At 28.2% G+C, this 20,805-nt stretch overlaps 1 protein-coding gene across 1 annotated transcript; it reads left to right on the forward strand.

The window, feature by feature from the left end:
- Positions 1-16,582: 16,582 nt before the first annotated feature.
- On the forward strand, positions 16,583-19,199 carry LOC114191182. The gene is made up of 11 exons (XM_028080362.1): positions 16,583-16,723; positions 16,808-17,075; positions 17,179-17,208; positions 17,409-17,525; positions 17,595-17,656; positions 18,027-18,085; positions 18,244-18,367; positions 18,450-18,491; positions 18,715-18,774; positions 18,885-18,944; positions 19,029-19,199. Exons 1-11 carry the CDS (start codon positions 16,583-16,585, stop codon positions 19,197-19,199), a joined length of 1,134 nt encoding a protein of 377 aa, XP_027936163.1.
- Positions 19,200-20,805: the final 1,606 nt, after the last annotated feature.

Here is a 20,805-nt window from a genome sequence, read left to right on the forward strand (position 1 = left end):
GTGCTATACGTGACAATGGATAAAAAGGTCATTTGTTGTAGGAATCCTTCAAATCCGACCTGCACAAGCGAGATAAAAAAATCATCTATCCCCCAAATCACTGCAAACACTCGCCCATATATCATCTAAAACGAACATCATTCTTCCCTACTGATCCATCCTTTCATTTACGTTGAAATAGAAAATCCTCTAAAGCGAACATGGCCTAAACGATCGAATGGAGTACGTCCCAGAGTCCCCTATGTTTGAAGGACCTTATATTGATCTGACTCCACCTTCCCCACCTCATAGGGATGAGTACAATCCTGGTCTGACACAATTTGTGCCATTTGTCCCATCCAGTGGGACGTTAGGATCATGAGGTTCAAAACTCAAAGCCCCTATGGTAGATGTTATGGACTCATAGTTTGAGAATCTCACTACAAAACTTGACGACTTCATGGACGTTATGGGATCAGGTAACTCTCATTTCAAGAAAATATCATCCATTGCGGAATGACAAGTGGTTGCCTGATATTTTTAGTGAGCAAGTGAGAATGATGCAAAAAAATGCAACTTTCTGGTACTCAAGATCGACATATGAGAACTGTTATCTGACATGAACATAAAGGAGGAAATTGTTATAGAAATGTGTTATGATTTCCTATACACAAACCAAGACAACCTTGAGTTGTACCATCAAAATTCATATTAAACCGATTAACATATTGTGGAACTATTAACAGAAATCATTTTTCTTTGTCGAGTATGATGGTAAGCAAGTCGTTCTGTTTTTAAAATATAGTCTATTGTGGTATAAAATAATTTGGTCATGTTTTAATAGATTTAACAACAAGAACATTTCAACTATTTTAATTATATTTAGGTTAAAATACCTTTTTGGTCCCAATTTTTGTCAAGTTTTATTAAATAAGTCCTAATTTTGGTTTTGTGTTCAAATAGGTTCCAATTTTCGTTAATTTTGTTCAATTTGGTCTTTTTTTACTAACATCGTTTAAATCATTAACGCCATGAACAGTGATTGCCACGTGTCATTTCATGGTATTTTTGAATTTTTTTTTGAATTTTTTTTTGAATTTTTTTTTGAATTTTTTTAAAATTTTTTTAATTTTTTTTTAAATGTACACGTGTCAACACAGTAGTGTGCCACGTGTCACTTCGTGATTTTTTTAAATTTTTTTTATTTTTTCTTTAAAAATTCAAATGTCCACGTGTCAATCCAGTAGCGTGTCACGTGTCAAAGTCAATGTTCTATATTCAATTTGGTCCCTATATTTGTTATTTTTGTTCAATTTAGTCCCATTTTTTGTTAACATTAAGCAATTTGGTCTCTTTCCAAATTGAAACTAAATTTAATTTTTATATTAAAATTCATATTTTTTATTAAATATTTTTATACAATATATTAAAATTCACATAATTATAACTTTGATATAAAAATTAAATTTGATCACATCTTCGATAGGGACTAAATTAGTTAATGTTAACAAAAATTGAGACTAAATTGAACAAAAATAACAAATATAGGGACCAAATTGAATATAGAACATTGACTTTGACACGTGACACGCTACTGAGTTGATATGTGGACATTTAAAAAAAATAAAAAAATTCAAAAAAAAATTCAAAAAAAATTCAAAAAAAACCACGAAGTGACACGTGGCACGCTACTGGGTTAACACGTTGTACATTTAAAAAAAATTTTAAGAAAATCAAAAAAAAGTCAAAAAAAAAAATCAAAAAAACCACGAAGTGACACGTGGCAGTCACTGTTCATAGTTCTTAATGATTTAAACGGTGTTAGCAAAAAAGGACCTAATTGAACAAAATTGACGAAAATTAGGACCTATTTGAACACAAAACCAAAATTAGAACTTATTTGCAAAAACTTGACGAAAATTGAGACCAAAAAAGTATTTTAATCTTATATTTAATACTATTATTTTATATTTAAACATGATGGTTATCTAAATAAAAATGGCTGAAATAATTTAGAAAACTCATCACTATATTTTTGAAATAATCAATATTTAATAAATTTAATTTTCATAATTATTATGAAATTAAATAATTTTATGAGTATTTAAATAGAGAGACAATAACATCTTTCCTTCAATATGTGTTTGTGTTACAAATTTGAAAATAGTTAGTTATACAGTTTATGAGAATCTCTCGGCCTTTTCTTGAAATTGTGATAGATTTTAGCTAAACCAAATGGATACATTTAAAACATCAATTTATAAAGTACAAAATTGCAAAAGTAATTTTTCATTTGGTGTCTAATTTTGATTAAAATTTGTTTTTTATTTATTTCTATGATTTAGATTATTTATTATATATGTCTATTAACAACAAGATAAAAAACATTAATACAACTGTGTTGCATTGAAGTAAAAATTAGAAAAACATCTTTTAAGATGTAACACTGAAGTCAAACCGGCTGCTACAGTAGCTATTTGTTGAGTTATTGTATGATGCCCAAAAAGATTTGAAGTAATTGCATTGACAAATGAGGAGCACACTTATTGTGCAGTGTTCATGGGACACTTGGTCAACGAAATAAAAACTGGCTAAATTTAATGCATCAAACAGTGTTTTCCAATTTTAATATTCTAGTGTCTTTTTACTCTCTTTTTAACCAAAAAAAGATTTGTTAATATTATATATGTAATTAATTTAACTTATAATCTTTAATAGAATCTCATTTTAATAATAGTACTATTTATTTTTACTTAAAAATTAACATCATGTTTAAATAATTAAAATTTAATTTCACTGAAACCAAGTTTTACCATTTTTTTAGTATTTAAAATTTACTTTAGAATAAACATTGAATCTCGTCATAATTAGTCACAAAACTTATTTAAAATACAAGTTAATATACTTTCGCCCTTGCCAAGAACACAAATAGGTATCCATAGTTAAACGATCTTTTAGATTAAGATTTATCTGAGGATACATAGAATAAAGTTCAGTGTATTTTTGTGTACAGTTATATATAGTACTCATATTTGAATATAAAACCTCCAATGAACCACTTAAAATCCCACGATCAAACTCAAAGTTATAGTTATTATTCTTCTTCTTTTAGAGAGAGGGTGGCTACACTATATGTTCTTATTATTCTTCTTTAAACTTAAATTCACCTTACCAAAAATAAAAAATAAAATCAAAGCAAAATTGTATTGCAACGCATAAAAATTATTTAAAGTTTTAAAAAGTCAAATCACTTATTTTCTCAACAATTGCTAATCAAACTCGTGACTTTGATTCTGATACGACTTGTTAGGTATTTTAAGGAAGGAGATTTACTGGGAAGATATAACACCAATGAAACCTTAGCCCAACCACATAAAGCATTGACATCACTCGCAACCCAAAATCTTAAGGTAATGAGTTTATGAGTCTTCGTCTTTATATGATACTCTACTTTCCCATTTTTACCCAATGTGGGATTTAGACTCACACATGGATTCCCAACAATCTCCCCCTCAACGGTGAGTCCCTTCCACCACATTGATACATTTTCTCTCTAGCAGAAGCATTCGAGTACCCCTTCTCGTACCGCCGTTCTTCTTAATGGTACACACTTACCTAGAATCATTGTCATGAAGACTTTTGATATAAAGACCATAATCCACTCATTTGAGCCGGTCACCATAACCTGACTCTGATACCACTTGTCAGTATTGAGCGCTTACCACTAGACAAAAAACTATAGTCATTAGTCATGATACAATTCTTTTTACTTAAGAGTGTAACAGCCCAAGCGTCATGATTCTATTGTGACCCGACCCACATGGTCATTGTCATAGGACAATTGATGTCACCTACAACAATCTCTCCCTCAGCAATTGTCTTACTAGAAATCCCACTTTTGGATTGTGATTTGTCCCACCTGACCTCTGTCACGAGACAATCATGATTCACATTCACTAATTGAGTTTTATTCAATCGAAGTTTGATTTTCATAATACCGAGAAGTTGATTTTTCATTGAAATTTTAACTCACATTTTATATTTTATAGTTAATATCTGAGTTACGACACAAGAATCTTGAAATTATTTTAATAATTTAAATCATACGTGCATGCAAAGTAAAAATTATATGAAAGTAAACCCATCATCTATTTCCATTGATGTATGTTTTTATATTAGGAAGCAATTCTCACGTTAAGTATAAATTTTGTAATTGAGATTAACCTAAAATCTTTATTTCAAATTTGAATAACGGAGACTGTGTGCTCATTTTCCAAACAGTTAAAATCAATTCCTTTTATCATATACATCACACCTTTGAATGTAAAATGAGCACCTAAAATTAATTTAAGTATATTGTTTATACCTAACTTTATTCTAAGATTTTGGGACTAATTTATTCTCTCAAAACCATTTTATGAGCTTAATTAAGCTTTATATAATGCTCAAGTTTTAAACAATTTTTTTTTTCTCATACATCTCCTCTCATCTACAACGAAAATTTGGGTTGAATACTTTGGTAGTATAAATTTGATACTATTTTAAAAATAGCGGAGGGAACACGATTGTCCTTAATTTAAAGCTATTGAAATCACTTCAATCAAAAACTCATAATAACTGATACTAATTGGAATAACCTACTTAAAGTGCTCTTAAAAGCACACAGGTAGCCACTATAAACAGACATATTCCACCGAATCCATGTTCATCCTTAAATATGGTAAGTAACATGATTAGCTTCAAGAAAAAAAAAAACTACTCTTCAACATCGTGTCACAATCATGTCCCTGTTTTTCTGTAACACGATGATTGAAGGCCAACGCTCCCAGTTCTGAATATTTTTTATTTTTTTTATTTATTTCTATATTATATTTTCAAAATATATTTTATATATTAATTTTGATAGTTTAAAATATATTAAAATTAGTATTTTTTTAAATACAAAGAAAAATAACAGAAAATATTCCACCGAAAATTAAAATTTAAAATACGGCTATAGCGTAACAGAGTGTTTCCATTACGTTAATTAATGGCACCAGAATTTCTGGGCATTAAAGTTTTACGTATGTGATACTACTGAGTGCAGGAAGTTTGGGTCACTTTCTGAATTAATGACGAAAATGCATTGTTGATCACCGCCAGCAACACAATCCGAAAGGCTATAATTACGTATCTGTTTTTATTTATTGGGTCGGTAGAAAACAACACTAGAAGAAGTTCATCATGCATGTAAGTTGCATAAATGGCTAAGGTTTTCGACAAAAGAAACAAATGACTGAGGCTTTATAAGCCGCGAAGGTAGTTCCTCTCACTTTTAATTTTACATCAAATCACACAAAAACCAAAATCTCTGTTCTCCTTTTTCCCTCCAAAATGTTTGATCAAAATTGATTGCTACGTAGACAGACCTAACATGACGTTTCCCTCACAAAATTTTTCCAACCTTTCATTTCAGAAGCTAATTGTCTTCTTAATAAGTAGATTTTAACGTATATTAAAGGCTTAAATACTTTTTTGGTCTTCATTTTTGTAGTGTTTGTTGCAGATGGTCCTCATTTTGACAGAATGTTTAAAATAGTCCACATTTTTACCGAATGTTTAAAATAGTCCTCATTTTCGCAATTCGTGTTTTATTTAGTCCTTTTCTGTAACGCCGTTTAAATCATTAACGAAGCATTGTACAGGTGGCACAGTTTGTATTAGGGTGTGTGGTAATTAGATATTTGGGGATAAATAAGTGAGCTAGGGTTTTGGTAAGGAATGTTTGGGCAGTTGGTGAGTTTTGGCAATCTTGTTCCTCCATTCCCAATTGGTGTTGCTGCAATCTTCTTCTTCTTGCAATCCCATTATATAGGTTTGTTACGGTCTCAATCTTCTTCATTTACCAGTAGTTGTAATCGTTGAAGTGGTAGTTCCAATAATGTGGGCTGCAACTTTTTCAAATGGTGGTGTTGATGAAAAGGATGTCATCATCATAACACAAATGAGGCAGATTAATGATTTGGAGAAGTCATTGAAGTTACTGAGAAGAGGCTGCAATTAGTAATAGGATTCACTTGCGTTGTTATTGTATTATTCGTACTGTTATTGTGTGTAATCTTTTAAAGTCCAATATGTTTTGTACTATTGTTAAATGAAGAAATGAATTAGTTTGATTATGTTGATATGTTGATATTAGTCCCAACATATTCAAAATGACATCTTAATTTGAGCATTGAACTAAGTGATATTGATCTAAGCTTGGGAAAAATTAAATTGATCTAAGTTTAGAAGAAGTTAAATTCATAACATTAATTCATCCTCATCAAAATGCATTACATCAATGTTTGGCAAAAGTGAAATTGAACGAAGTTTAAGGAAAGTCAAAATGCAGTACATCAATAATGAATTCTACATCAGAAATTTCAAAAAATAACTAAGACATTTGTAGTTGCTATCATGGCCTCCTCCTAATCTGTAATTTCATCCTAAACTGGTGAGATGGTTCTTCTGGTGTTGGTAGCGGTGTTGCTTGACTCTCCACTTCATTCCTTGGTGGTTGAGTTGTTTGAGTTTCAGCAGTTGGTGCATTCTCAGCAGTTGGTGCGTTCTCAGTAGTTTGGGCATCTGGTGCAGTCTCAACTGGTGTTGCAGTCTGCTCATCCACATGCTTATCTGGGCAATTCTTTCTGTTATGTCCAATCTGACGACATATGCTACATTTTTTCTATGACCTCCTTTGCTGATTTGTGTTATCCTTTCTCAACTCCCACTCTTCCAACCTTCTTTTTTTCTTGGGTCTTCTTGGTAAGATCCTCTTATGTTGTGGATGGACGTCAGGGTAGGGAGTTCTTTCCCATAAGACTTCACCATTGACTGGAAAGATGATGGATTGATATATTTCTTCGTAGGTGGATTCCAGCAACACCAATTAGGAATGGAGGAACAAGATTGCCAAAACTCACCAACTACCCAAACATTCCTTACCAACACCCTAACTCACTTATTTATCCTTAAATATCTAATTACCACACCTGTACAGTACACGTAACACACCCTAATACAAACCGTGCCACCTATACAATGTTCCGTTAATGATTTAAACGACGTTACAAAAATTGACCAAATAAAACACGAATTGCGAAAATGAGGACCATTTTAAACATTTAATAAAAATGAGGACCATTTTAAACATTCTGTCAAAATGAGGACCATCCGCAATAAACATTACGAAAATGGGGACCAAAAGGTATTTAAGCCTATATTAAAATATTCATTAACTTAATGTTCAAAATATTTGCATGTAATTATTGTGTTCACACAATTGTCATTCATAAGTTTAAAACCAAAACCAAGTTTGTACAAGTTAAACATTGAATAATTTCTTGCTTCATCCGTTTAAACTTCATATTCTTTTTATTAGCAATACAATATTTTATAACTATAATAGAGCATTTGGAGTACTCTAACCTGTTTATAGAGTATTTTATAACTATAAATATCATGATTATTCAAAAGGCCTTTCTTGATACATTACAAGATTTTTCATCCTTATTCTATAAAATATAGTTTTCTATGACATAGGATTCACCTTTGCATATGCATAAAACCTTATATTTTTCATATGTGTGAACCTTTGTCATGGAGAGTATCTTTCAATCATATTCCTTCCTGTCTTCACTACGATGTGCATATATAAGTTAGAAATGTCACAATACACTTCTAAGCTGAAAGGTCAACCACCACCATATATCCATGCGCTGAAGTCATATATGTCATGTTCCTTTTTAGCTCACCAACTCCTTAAATGAGGTGCCTAAAGGATATTGCCATATCTGGTCCTGCATCCCAACTCAAAGACACCAATACTGCCAACGTAATTTGTTCTTTCAAATGTTACTATTTAAAAACTAGGTAAACAAAACATAATCCTTTATCAATGTAAGTAACTATTGTAAACAACATCCACACTATTTTTCACAACCCATAATATTTGTATAAGTACAATTGCTACTACTATTCTACATCTATTCTTTACCCAATGTTCATCATCCATTATATCTATCCTAGCTATATCACAAAATTATCCTCTTTTAGATGTTAAACAAGTTATTGGGTTAAGACACCAATATAATCTAAGTATGAGAAGGTTGCTTTGGACTCTACTTATTATCCAAGGTTAAGCCTTAAATTGTGCCCATGGGAACCTAAAAATTTGTATTTTAGAAAGAGTAGTATTTAAAAATAATGGAATCCTATTATTTTAATAATAAAAACTTAAGTATAAATAGAAATTTTATAAATGGATTTTATTACTTTAAAACATCCTATCTCTCCAAAAACTCTTCTCTAAGTTCTTTTCCCTCTCTCTAAGTTATCTGACACTTTTTTCGTCTTATTAAAGATCAGAGACCATTGGAGTGATCTTTTTGGTAAACTCTTTCTTTCTATTTGATCAGTTTCTTCAAACCGTGTAAGTGGTTTTCTGTTAGTTTTCTTAGGGGTCTTCCTGATTTGGGCGGCCCGTTTTGATTCGCCATGCCCTTGGCCCGCCCTTGAAAAACGAGTTAGAAACTGAAACTTGTCCCTCCACATGGCGAGTCGGCGAGCTAGCCTGCCACTTTTTTTTTTTAAATATTTGTTTTAAAATTTTTATTTATAAAAATTTGTTTATATATATATATATATATATATACTCATAAATAAATATTAGAGCATATTTAATCATATAAATATTTTCTAAACTTTTAATTGATCAATTAATATCATTAGTTGGATAAATTAAAATAATTATTATATTTACATGTTAAATTACTCTATTATAACTAATAATTGGAACTTAATTGTGAGTGTCAATGGTTTAAATTATAATAGTATTGCACATTTACATTTATACAAAAATTTAATATAGAAAATTTAATTTTTTTAATTACTTTTAATTTTAAAAAAATAAATAAATAAAAAATGGGCCAACGGCCCAAGGGTAGGTTGGCCTACCAGTTTGATAGGTTAGGCGGGCTAGGCCAAAACGAACTGGTAGGTTGAAAACTTCAATCCGACTCGTCCTTTTCTTGACGGACTGACTGGTAAGGCTCGCTTTGAACCCCCTATGCATGTGACCCTCTCTTGGTTGCAAGTGGGGTTTTAGAATTCTCTTTTAGAGGTTGGTCAATGATCATATGATGGTATGATTTAATCATGTTTGTGATGTTTTTGTGTGTAGATAGACATCCTTTGAGTTGAAAGGTGTGGTTGTTGTCCTAGAGCTTTGGGGTTGATCAGTCAACGTAAGGGAAGATAGTTGTTATCTGTGTGCGTGAGTTCGATAGATAAATAGGGTATAATTATTTATTTAGTCCTTTAATTTTTTGGTTTTGTTCATTTTGGTCTCTTTATTATTTGTTGATTCAATTTAGTCCTCCAAATATTTAGAAAGGTTCATTTTGGTCCACCCTGTTAAGTTGACGTTAACACCATATCCGTACATGTCATATGTCAATTTATAGAATTTTCACTTTTAATTTTTTTCTAAATATATAAACTGCCACATGTTTGGTTATAATCATGCCACATGACAGATTACCGTCATGTCACGTGGCAGTGGTAGTAGTTATTTTCAATTTAGTCATCTATTTACATTTTTAGTTCAATTTAGTCTCTTTAATCTTAGAACAATCTAATTTTGTCATCTCTAATTTGAGACTAAATTAGTAAATAAGTGTAAAATATTTCAAATGTTAAAAATAACAAGGGTAAAAATTTAAAAATAATTTGAATATTTAGGTGAAGTGATTGATATATAAATTTTAAAAAAATATTTTAACATTTCTAATTAAGTTTTTTTACTAATTTGTTCTCAAAAGGAGATGAACAAATTAGATCTTAAATAATAGAGAGATTAAATTGAAAATAACTCCTCCTATTGTCACGTGACACTACAGTAACCTGCCACATAGCATGATATAATCTAACACATGACAATTTATATATTTGTAGAAAAAAATTAAAAATTAAAAATTAGAAAATAAAAAAAATTCACGATTTAACACATGTCAAGTACGAACACATGATTAATATTAACTTAATAAAAATGATCAAATTAAAAGTTTTTAAATTATTAAAAAACTAAATTAAAAAATAATAATAATAAAAAACAAAAATAAATCAAACCAAATATTTTAGAAGATTAAACCAATAATTATACCTATAAATAAAGAGCACGAAACAACTGAACCAAACTAAATTTGTAAATGAGCTGACATGATTTTCTCAATCACATCTACCCTGCAGTGCCAATTAATGGAGAAATCAATAACTGTTTCAATTAATCAACTATGTCGGGCATTGACTAATACATACGTTACTTTTTATCCCTTGAAAGATCTTAATCGATATAACTATAAAAAGCATTTCGATACATTTTTTATATTTTAATTTTAATTTTAATTATATTTTAAAATAAAAATCAAATATTAAAAAATAATTACACACATATTTAATAACATATTTAACTACAAATCAGTCAAAGCACACATCTAAACAATATAATATATTACAAAATCATCCCTTACTTTCTTTTTATCTAATTAGTATTACTAATATTTTCATAAAAATATATTACAGCACAAAGGATTTCCTTAATATATTTTAATCGAAATGGAAGTTTTACTCTAAATATTTATTAAATAAATATAAATTAGTAAACACAAAAATTAATAACACTGACTCAGTGATACTTAAGAAATAATTAAAAATAAAATGTGACGTTAAAAATATAATAAAAATTATTTTTTAGTATTATTACGCAATGAAAAGATAAAATTTGATGTTTTAAATTTTTTATTTTAAATTTAAAATCAATCTGACATAAAAAGCAAAAAAGGAATATTAACAGTTTCTCAGTCTTTAAATTTAATTTAATTTTATAACTTTTATTTTAGATGTCGTAAATCTTTATACGATAATGCACAAAGTTATCAAACATTCAAAAATATAAAATGATAATCCCTCTCCTTCTTATTCTTATACTTTAAAAAAAAATATTCTTCTTATTCTTATACTTAAAAAAAAAGTCATTCTTTTTATGTATATATACGGAGTCTTTCTTAAAATTTTAAATTTTATTATTGTCGAAAATTATATATCAATTAAAGATATTATTAAATTATAATATATAAATAAAATAAATGTAAATTTCACCATACTATCTTTTTTTATATTTTTATTACCTTACTAATTAGTTTATATTGATTAACATGTAAATTTGCGAATCTATGTTAAAATAAAATAAAAGTTAAAAGTGTAATTTATTTTTATAAGGGATACAAGGATGAAATGTAACCTTCCAATTAAGTAGATCACCCTACTTATTAAAGTATTAAATATAATCAAATTATAAGTATATAAAATATATTTACAATCATCAATGAGAAATAAAAATTTTAAACTTTTAAAATATATAAAAAACTCAATAAACTAGGAGATTTATAAAATACGAAAGTCATATGATTAATGTTGTGCTTGGATTGAGGGTGTGAATTTAAGAGAGTGGATTTGTATTGATTTGAGTCGATTTATAGGTAAAAATCATATTGTTTGGATTAAGGAAAATATATGATATGATTTGAGTGGATATGAGTAGAAAATTTATGAAAGTTTGTATATGATGTGATTGATAAAATTTAATAAATTATAATTTTTAATAGAGTAAGTATTATGATTACTATTTTACCCTTCGATGTAAATAGAAGAAATGATATTAAAATAAAATTAAACATATTATTTAAAACTAGAAAAATATAATTTATTGATATTATCATTAATAACTTAAAATAAATTATTATTATTCTCAATGATAATTTAAAATAATTTATAATATAGACTATTTACTTTATATCTTTACATTTATTTAAATTTCTTTTATTTTATATAATTAAGTCATTTACAAAAGATATTTATTTGAATAACAATATTAATAATATAATAATAATTTATTATTATATAATACTAAATATTATAATTATTATTTTTCATATTTAAAAAATAATGGTTAAATATATTTGTATAATTATTATAATATATATATATATATATATATATATATATATATATAATATGATTATTATATATAGTATATGTTATAATATATATAAATATAAATATATATATATATACATATATATATATATATATATATATTAATATATAGTGTTATCATAATATACATAAAATTAATATATTATTATATATAATTCATTATATATTATACATATAGTTAATATATTATTATTAGATATAATTTATTATATAATAGTAATTGTTATAATAGTTATAATTATAATTATTATATATATATATATATATAATTATTATAATATATATATATATAACGATTATTATATATGTTATCTTTATAAACGATTATATATAAAACAAATCAATTTTTATATACAGGGACAATAAAATAATTTTAAAGTTATTTTTTCTGCATTTCTCTTCATTTTAGAGTGTGTTAAAATATGTAACTCATGTGCAAATTTGTCCTCTCAAATCAGCACAAATCAGTAGAATCAAACACGTCCGCAATTTACTTTCCATCCGCATGAACAATATTCATGCATATCCAAACATAGCATAAGCGAAAACTACACTTTAAAGAAGCTCTCAATAGTCTTGCTTTGTACATCTTTCCCATCTGCACCATCCTTTGCTCACATATAGCATATGATTTTCGTAGGAGAAAACCACAACACAACAGATAACAACTAGTGAAATTTTAACAAGTTATATACTCAAGCATCCACCAGTGGCGGAATTTGAACAAAAATTTTAGGGGACCAAATTATATTTATTATATATAAATTTTTTTAATTAATTTTTTTTTTCATTTCTTTATATCATTTTCTCTATTCAAAACAAGCACTCATGATAATAGAATCCAAACAATATGGCAATAATATATATGAAAGAGTAACATAAAGTTTATCATCAACAATAATATATTAAAAAAAAATAAAAGTTACCTTTAGTTAGAGTGCTCCTCTACGTTCTTTCAATGACTTCAAATCTTGAACAATTGAATCAGAACTGAAACTAGTTGCAATATTCCTTTTCATGAAAATCAACTCAATTACTTGTAACAATGAAAACATTTGAGCCAAGTCGTCCGCTTGGTTTTTTACTAAAAAGATAGCATAATAAGCAATATGCAACATCTTTTAATGGCGAATACTCTAACCACGAAGGAAATAAGTTAAATCATGTATATTGAAATCTTCTTGGATAATCCAGACAACGAATAATTTTCTAGATACATTTGATATGGACTGCATTTTAGATAAGCCCTTCATACCTCATCAATTTGATTTAGTGGGTATTGCCAAATTTAAATACGCTTCCCCGGATCACATTCTAAAGCATTTTCAAATTCATTATATGTAATTTAGGAACCTTAGAGAGTTGTTTTTTATTTTCTTCATTTTTTGTATTCTCATGAAGTTTCACAATTTTAGATGACGTAGATGCATTATTTTCATCTTCATCACAAGCCTTCCTCTTGAAAAAAGAATCAATTCTTTTATTCTTTACCATATTTTTTCTAATATAAATTTGTCACCTCTCACCTATTTACAAATAGATAAAATTATAAATATCCCAAATTAAATCTTAAAAAAAAGACTCAATATTTTAAGAAAACTAATAACTTCTAAATGATTAGCTTCCTTTACCTTAGAGTAGATTCCTAATCTTGCTCTTCCCTTACACAACTTTAAAGCCTAAAATAGCTCTATCTACACAAAGAAGAATTTGATCAACAATTAGAGCATGATTTTATTATCTCTAATAGATAGATATATGCCTAGAGCGTAGAAAAGCTACATACAAGAGGAAAACATATTGCTTCAAAAAAAATGGTAAAAAATGAACTTACTCAAAAGAATAAATTGTTCAGTCCAAAATTTTCCTTAACTCCTCAATTTTGCTATAGTGTAATTTGATTTTGAAAATAATAAGGAATTGATGGTGAAAATTGAGATGAAAATAAGAGGAGAGAAAGAGAAGGAGGCACGAAAAAAAAAAACAGAGAAATCAAATAAAGAAGTATCATAAATTATAATAGAGAAGGAAAACATGATTTTTTAAATTTTAAAAAAGCTTTTTCAAACCAAATTAATATAAATAAAGTAATAATATATAAATATTTTTTTTAAATATATTAAAAATAAAAAAAATCATTGGGGGAGCCATGGCTTCCCCCTGTCACACTTATGCAATTGAAATACCTCAAAAACATAAGGCTTTAATCATTTTATTTTCACACCTTTCATGAACTTAACTTAACGACAATTGTATCAACACATTTCAAAATATTCAAAGAACATTTATGCAATTGAAATGTTATTTTTAACATGTTTTTATTTCACAAGCTCAATAAGCTTATGACTTTTTGAGTTGTGGCACTTCATCTACCACTCAATTTGTGTTGTGCACTAAAAGCACTAAAATAATAACATTTAATGTTATAAAACATGACATTGTATGTTCAAGGTCAATGAAGTAGTAAGTTTTTCTTTAAATAGACATACATATCTATTATATTTTTCAAGTGACTTTAAGGCTTTTTACACAAGGACCAAAACCATGTAGTGATATGATCTGTTACTGATATAATTAACAACTATTAATGATGATTGCTTGAAAATTAGTTCAAACATATTTAAAATGAATATATATATATATATATATATATATATATATATATATATATAACTTATTAAATAAGGATAAACTTTACTACATATGGAGCAATGTAAACTTGTTTATTTCCGTCAAGTATGACATTCTTGATGTACATTTTGTTGGAAATATTTTAGTATAATTTAAAAATAAATAATTAAAATAAAGTTTCTAGTGTTACTGAAGTTTTTATGAACTTTTAATCTTATGGGTTAATGTTATTTATGGTTAACGACTATATTTCTTATTACTATTTACTCTTGCGTCTCCCTTTTCTACCCATAAATACCACCTAGGTGCATGGGGAAAGACACAACAAAAATAACAAAGACACAACAAACACTAAAGTTTTCTCAAAAGTGTTATTCTTTTCTTCTATGTACTATCTCTTAAAATAATGGTGTTCATAAGGTTCAGAGATCCTTCGCTGTATTCAATTGATTTGACGGGTTATTGCATCTTAGGAGAGAAATGCATATGATTTTGTTGTGCCCTGTGCAATTTGGGCGTTTTCTCTCTAAGGATTCTTTTCTAAAATTAAAGACAATATAAAGGGGAAGATTGAAAACATTTGTTATGGACTAATGTGTTTGGTATGGTTATAATTAAACAAGTCTCAATTAAGCCTACAAATTTATGTCTATAATTGTTTTTTTATTTCTATTGGTAATAACAAATGAAATTATGGATAAATAAAATTCTGGTTCATTGAATAATTTTTTGTGATGTCTAAAGCTAATGTTTTTTCTATTATATTAATTTATGATTTAATATCTTACACTCTTTCATTTGATAAAGATGTTATAGATCATGGATATATTTTAAGTGTCTACTATAACTATAAGAAAACAAACTGGTAGGGATATTACCTAAATAACCCTACCTATATTGGCGACAACTGTTCATTTTCCTGGTTTATCAGACTTTTCCTCTGCCCCAGCCAATTTCCACTTTTTCTCTTCATGCAATGGTGCGAATACTGTGTATGAAATGACATCTTTCATTTCAGACTGCATTTTGATTTAAGAAGCTTCTAGGTAGTAGTTGGAGGTACATTTCATTTCTCTTCGTCTTCCATTCCGCTCATTTGAACCCTGATCGCTTTATTTTGCTCTTCTTTTGCTGGGTTTCTGAAGGTATTTTTTTAATCTTCAGTTCATTATTTCTTTTCGTTTTGCACTAGGTTTTCTTCTTTAACTCTTCCTGTTGTATTTTGTTATTTTTTGTTTCGATCATTCATAGGTTTTGGTGTTAAGGTCCCATTTTTTTACTTCTTCAAGTGATTTTTTCTTTCCATTACCTGTTATAACAGTTGTTTCTTTTTTTTATTTGTTGTTTCCTAATGTTTCGGGTTTGCTTCTTTCTTCGTTTGTTGTTTTGTTTCCATTTGTTCTTGCTTTTTGTCTACATCTTTGAAATGGGTATTTGATTGGTTTTATTTTTTTATATTGTGGTTTCCTGTTTGCTTTTGCTGGCCTTTGACGTATTTTTTGACTTCTTTAGCTTATTCATCGTTTTTGTTTTGCATTAGCATTCATCTTTAATCATTCCTGGTGCATTTTTGATTTTTGTTGTTCCGATCATTTATATGTTTTGGTGTAAAGGTCCTGTTTTTTTACTTCTTCATGTGATTCTTTCTTCCATTTTGCATTATCATTTTGTTTATGTACCCTATGAACTGTTTTAGCCGTTGGTTCTGTTTTTCTTTTCTGTGCCCTAATGCTTCAGGTATGGTGTTTGTTCATTTGTTGCTTTTTTTCCATTTAGCTTTTCAAAAGATGAGTTTATTTATGTTCTTTTTTTGTTATGTTTTGTGTTGGTTTTTAATATTGTGATTGTTTGGTATTGTACTGTTTTGGAGTACGTTTTTTCCCTTAGGTAGGTTGTAATGGCGAAGAAGTTCGATATGATCAAGTATATTGACGGTAAGAGGGAGACTCTAAAGTTGGGTGTTAGAGTATTTGATCACTGGTATGTTAATAACCGTGATTCCAGTGTGCACTTTGAGATGATCTTAATTGATCAAAAGGTACATATTTAATATTCCTTCCATTAATATTTTTTTGAAGGTGTTTAATTTGTATTTGTTTTTATTTGTGTTACATGTTTTTAGGGGGACAAGATACATTGTGTAGTTAAGAAGGAAGAATTTGATGTGTGGGATGACAAGTTGTTGGAGGGTGAAACATATATAATGCATAATTTCAAAATATTGAAGAATGATGGACAATATAGGGTTTGTGAACACCCTTTTAAACTACTTTTTATTGGAGCCACCTCTGTTAAGCCCCAACCTATTGCAAATATTCCGAAGAAGGTGTATGAATTTCAAAGTATATTGGAAGTAGTAGCTGGTAATTTCTGTGCGGATTTGTTGATTGGTATGTCGCACAGATGGAATCTTTTTATTTCACTGAATAATTTGTTATTATTATTTTTTGTTATTATTATTTCACTGAATAATTTTTTTTGTTATTTTTTTAGATTTGATTGGTTGGGTTGATAACGTTAAAAGTAAGTCGTAGTCTAAGAATGTTTAATCCAAGAATGTCATGTTTTCTTTGATGGACCTCAGGTAATGAAAAACAATTGTATTTATTTTTCATTTGAAATATATTCATGTATATTGATATTGATATTTTTATTGATTATTTATATTTTTATTGATTATTTTATTTGGGTTTTGAAATTTGTGATTTGCAACGGTGGTGTAGTTTGTTGTACATTATGGGATGATTATTGTAGGAAGTTTCTAGAAAGGTATTATGAGAAACCAGATTCCGAGAAGCTTGTGGTTATTCTTACTCAAGTCAAAGTTAAACCTGCAACGGGTACTTAATTTTCATTTTACTTATTTTTTATTATGAGTAATAATAATACTTATTATTTCTGTTGAACAGGAGAATGGCCAGTTTCAGTATCTAATACGTGGAATGGTACAAAGTTAATCATGGATGATGATGTTCCAGAGATTATTAAATTCAAAACATAATTAAAGGAGTAAGTTATAGAAATTTCGATTTGTATATGTTGTAATATAGTGATAATTATTTAATTATGTGTTTTTTCTATAATCAATTTTATTCTTATTGTTTTCTTGAATTGAATGTCAGAATATCTCCTGATGAATTGATGATGACCTAGTGTGGGAGTCAACTTACTCAGTCTTCCCAATATAGTGATGCAGATAGATTTGTGTATAAATGTTTAATGAAAGGTTAGTCTGAAATTCCATGCATAAAAAAATATATATATTTAAGGTTATTTATTATGTAAATTTGATTTCGTATTTTGTTAGATTTACTGTAATTGAGAATTGTTGTTTAATGTAGGAAATTATTTGTGCAACTGTCAGAACCACAGTTAAGTTCAATTTGGATAATGATGGCTGGTTCTACCTTCTTTGCAATCATTGCAATAAAAAGACTTATGAAACAAGATCTTTCAAATGCACGTATTGTGAAATGGAAAATGTCATGCCTATTTTCAAGTATGTAAATATTTCCTTCATATTGTTTTGTGTTGTTATAATTTTGGAATCTTATTTAGGTATAGGTTACAACTACAAGTTTGTGATGATTCATTTAATTTTGCCAACTTCTTTGTGTGGGATCAAGAGTGTAGAAGAATTATTGGTATATCAGCCGCAGATTTACAAAAGAAAATGGTTGAGGTAATCCTTTGCACTTAGACTATTTTATTTAATTTGTCATTCCAAAATAATGAAAATTATTTTTGTTTTTATTGCTAACTAGGTAGGTGAAGATGATCCAAAGTGCTTCCCTGATGATTTGGATGTAATGTTAGGTTGTACTTTCGCATTTAAAGTCTGAACCCAACCAAGAACTATATGTGCTTCTGTGATAAAAATGACTGACGTTCCAAATATAGTGAATCATGTAAAAAGTCTGATAGAACCGGTAGAAGTAATAACTTAATTAATATTGTGGTTGTTTTAATATGTTTTTCTTAAATTAAATCAATTTAACTTTTGTTGTTTTGTCATTTTATTTTTAATAGATTGCTGAGTGTAGTGATAAAAGCATGATTGATATTGAAGGTGACAGTTCTATTGGCATTGTAAGTACTTTTATTTACTAATCTACGAATTAGTTCTATTGGCATTGTAAGTTCTATTGACATTCAGTTTTTCAAAATTCATTAATTTGTTCATGTTGTTGTATTGTTAGACTGTTGAATTATATGGCAAAGCTGTATGTAATTTAGTAGTAGACCATGAAAATGACATAGTAAGTATCATATAATTTGAGCTTTCATAATCTGATAATTATTATTAATAAACAAATGTTAACAAAATTTAAATATTTCTACAGATGAGTTTAAGCGCAACAGCGGATAATGAACCTGAAAATGATGTATTGAAAACCCCAACTAAGAAAATTATGGCAACTAATATGGACTGCTGTGATTCCTCCCAGGACATTGATTCTGGCCAACTATCATCCACCAAGAGCATCAAAACTATTAAGAAGGAGAAGAATTAAGCTTCCTGTGTTGTTTGTCTGTTTTGAATTATTATGCTTTGTATTATTATAACTTCGAACTTTAATGGCATATTAAATACATTTAACTATGGTCATGGTGGATAACCTTCTTAATTGTTTAATTTTGGATTGGAAGGTCACTAAACTTTTGTTCTAAATATTTTCGATGCTTTAATATTTACATAACTTTGTTGGATAGGAATGTGAATTGTTATCTAAGTCGTGGTTGTAACTTTTTAATATTTACATAACGTTGTTGATCTTAGAAGATGAATTGAATATGCTAAAATGTTGATTATTTGAAGAATTAAATCCAATTTCAGATATATTTAATGCTTAAATTGTGTAAATTTATCAATAATTTACAGAATTAACAAAATAAAAATAAATAAATCAAATATTGTAGTCCAACATATAAAAGTTGATCAAAGTCATTTGAATTATTTAACGATTATATAGTTATAATACATTATAGATTTACTCAATGGTTTCTTACAATCGAATATGAACATTAAATCAAAACATGAAGTTATAATCGGTACATTTTCGTGATAAAATAGTTCACGACATTAAGCATAATATAAGTAATATGCTAGTGAAGTAGTAGTCCAACTATGAACAAAGGTTTCAAGTTTAAAAACATAACATAAAGTACTTAATGTCAACAAAACACTCAAACCAAAATAGAAACCCACTAAAGACAAAGTGCGTTTTTAAACTTTTACAACATTAATAGTTGTTGAACGTTGTTTATTGACCCCGAAGCGAATAACATCTCCAGCTTTGAATCCATTTTCCCAACAGAAGTACTTCCATCCACAAGTTAAATAGCATTCTGATGATCTTCTTTTGGTCCATCTTATTGTACATTTCAACGACCAACCAAAGAAGTTTCGAAGGTAATGGTTTTTCTTGTCCCTCACCAATGCAACCAAAGCAAACTGGGCATCCAAATACTAAAACAATAAAGTATATTACGACCAGAAAATATGTAGGGAGTATTACAAGACTTTAAGTTAGATAAATATACATACCAAGGAAGAACATTTAACGTCGTACTCAGTTAAAGTCTTCTCCATTGAGTAGTAAAACGAATTTTCATCATCACTCTCTACATTTCTAGCATCATCATTGACCGTTGGGGGTTGACTGTAAATTATTTCATCCCCTGTGAAAGTAAATATTCTAAACTGGAATTTGTAATCCCCCAAATAATTAAGATATATGACATGATCTTTATGTAATTCATAATAGGATATGATTTCTAGAATTCCATTGTTAACATAGATCCTTCCGGAGTATAATCCCTGAAAATAGACTTCGTGATTCTTCCCTAATGGATCAATCATATCTACTTTCATATATGTGTCTACGTTGTTGGACTTAAATGTTTGTCCCCAAAAGTGAGAAAAGCCATCGTGAAGTATAATGTATTGTTGTTTTGAACAATAAACAAAAGATATCACCACATATGTGAACAAGAATATGATTTAAAATGCAAAAAATTAAAACTTACTAGTTTCACTAGCAAATATACAGAGAAACACGTGAAGAACTTAACTGATTTGTGCGGTTTCAGAAAGGGATTGGATTTCTTTGGAATAGG

The sequence above is a fragment of the Vigna unguiculata genome, chromosome 7 (assembly GCF_004118075.2).
Source record: "Vigna unguiculata cultivar IT97K-499-35 chromosome 7, ASM411807v1, whole genome shotgun sequence".
NCBI lineage: Eukaryota > Viridiplantae > Streptophyta > Magnoliopsida > Fabales > Fabaceae > Vigna > Vigna unguiculata.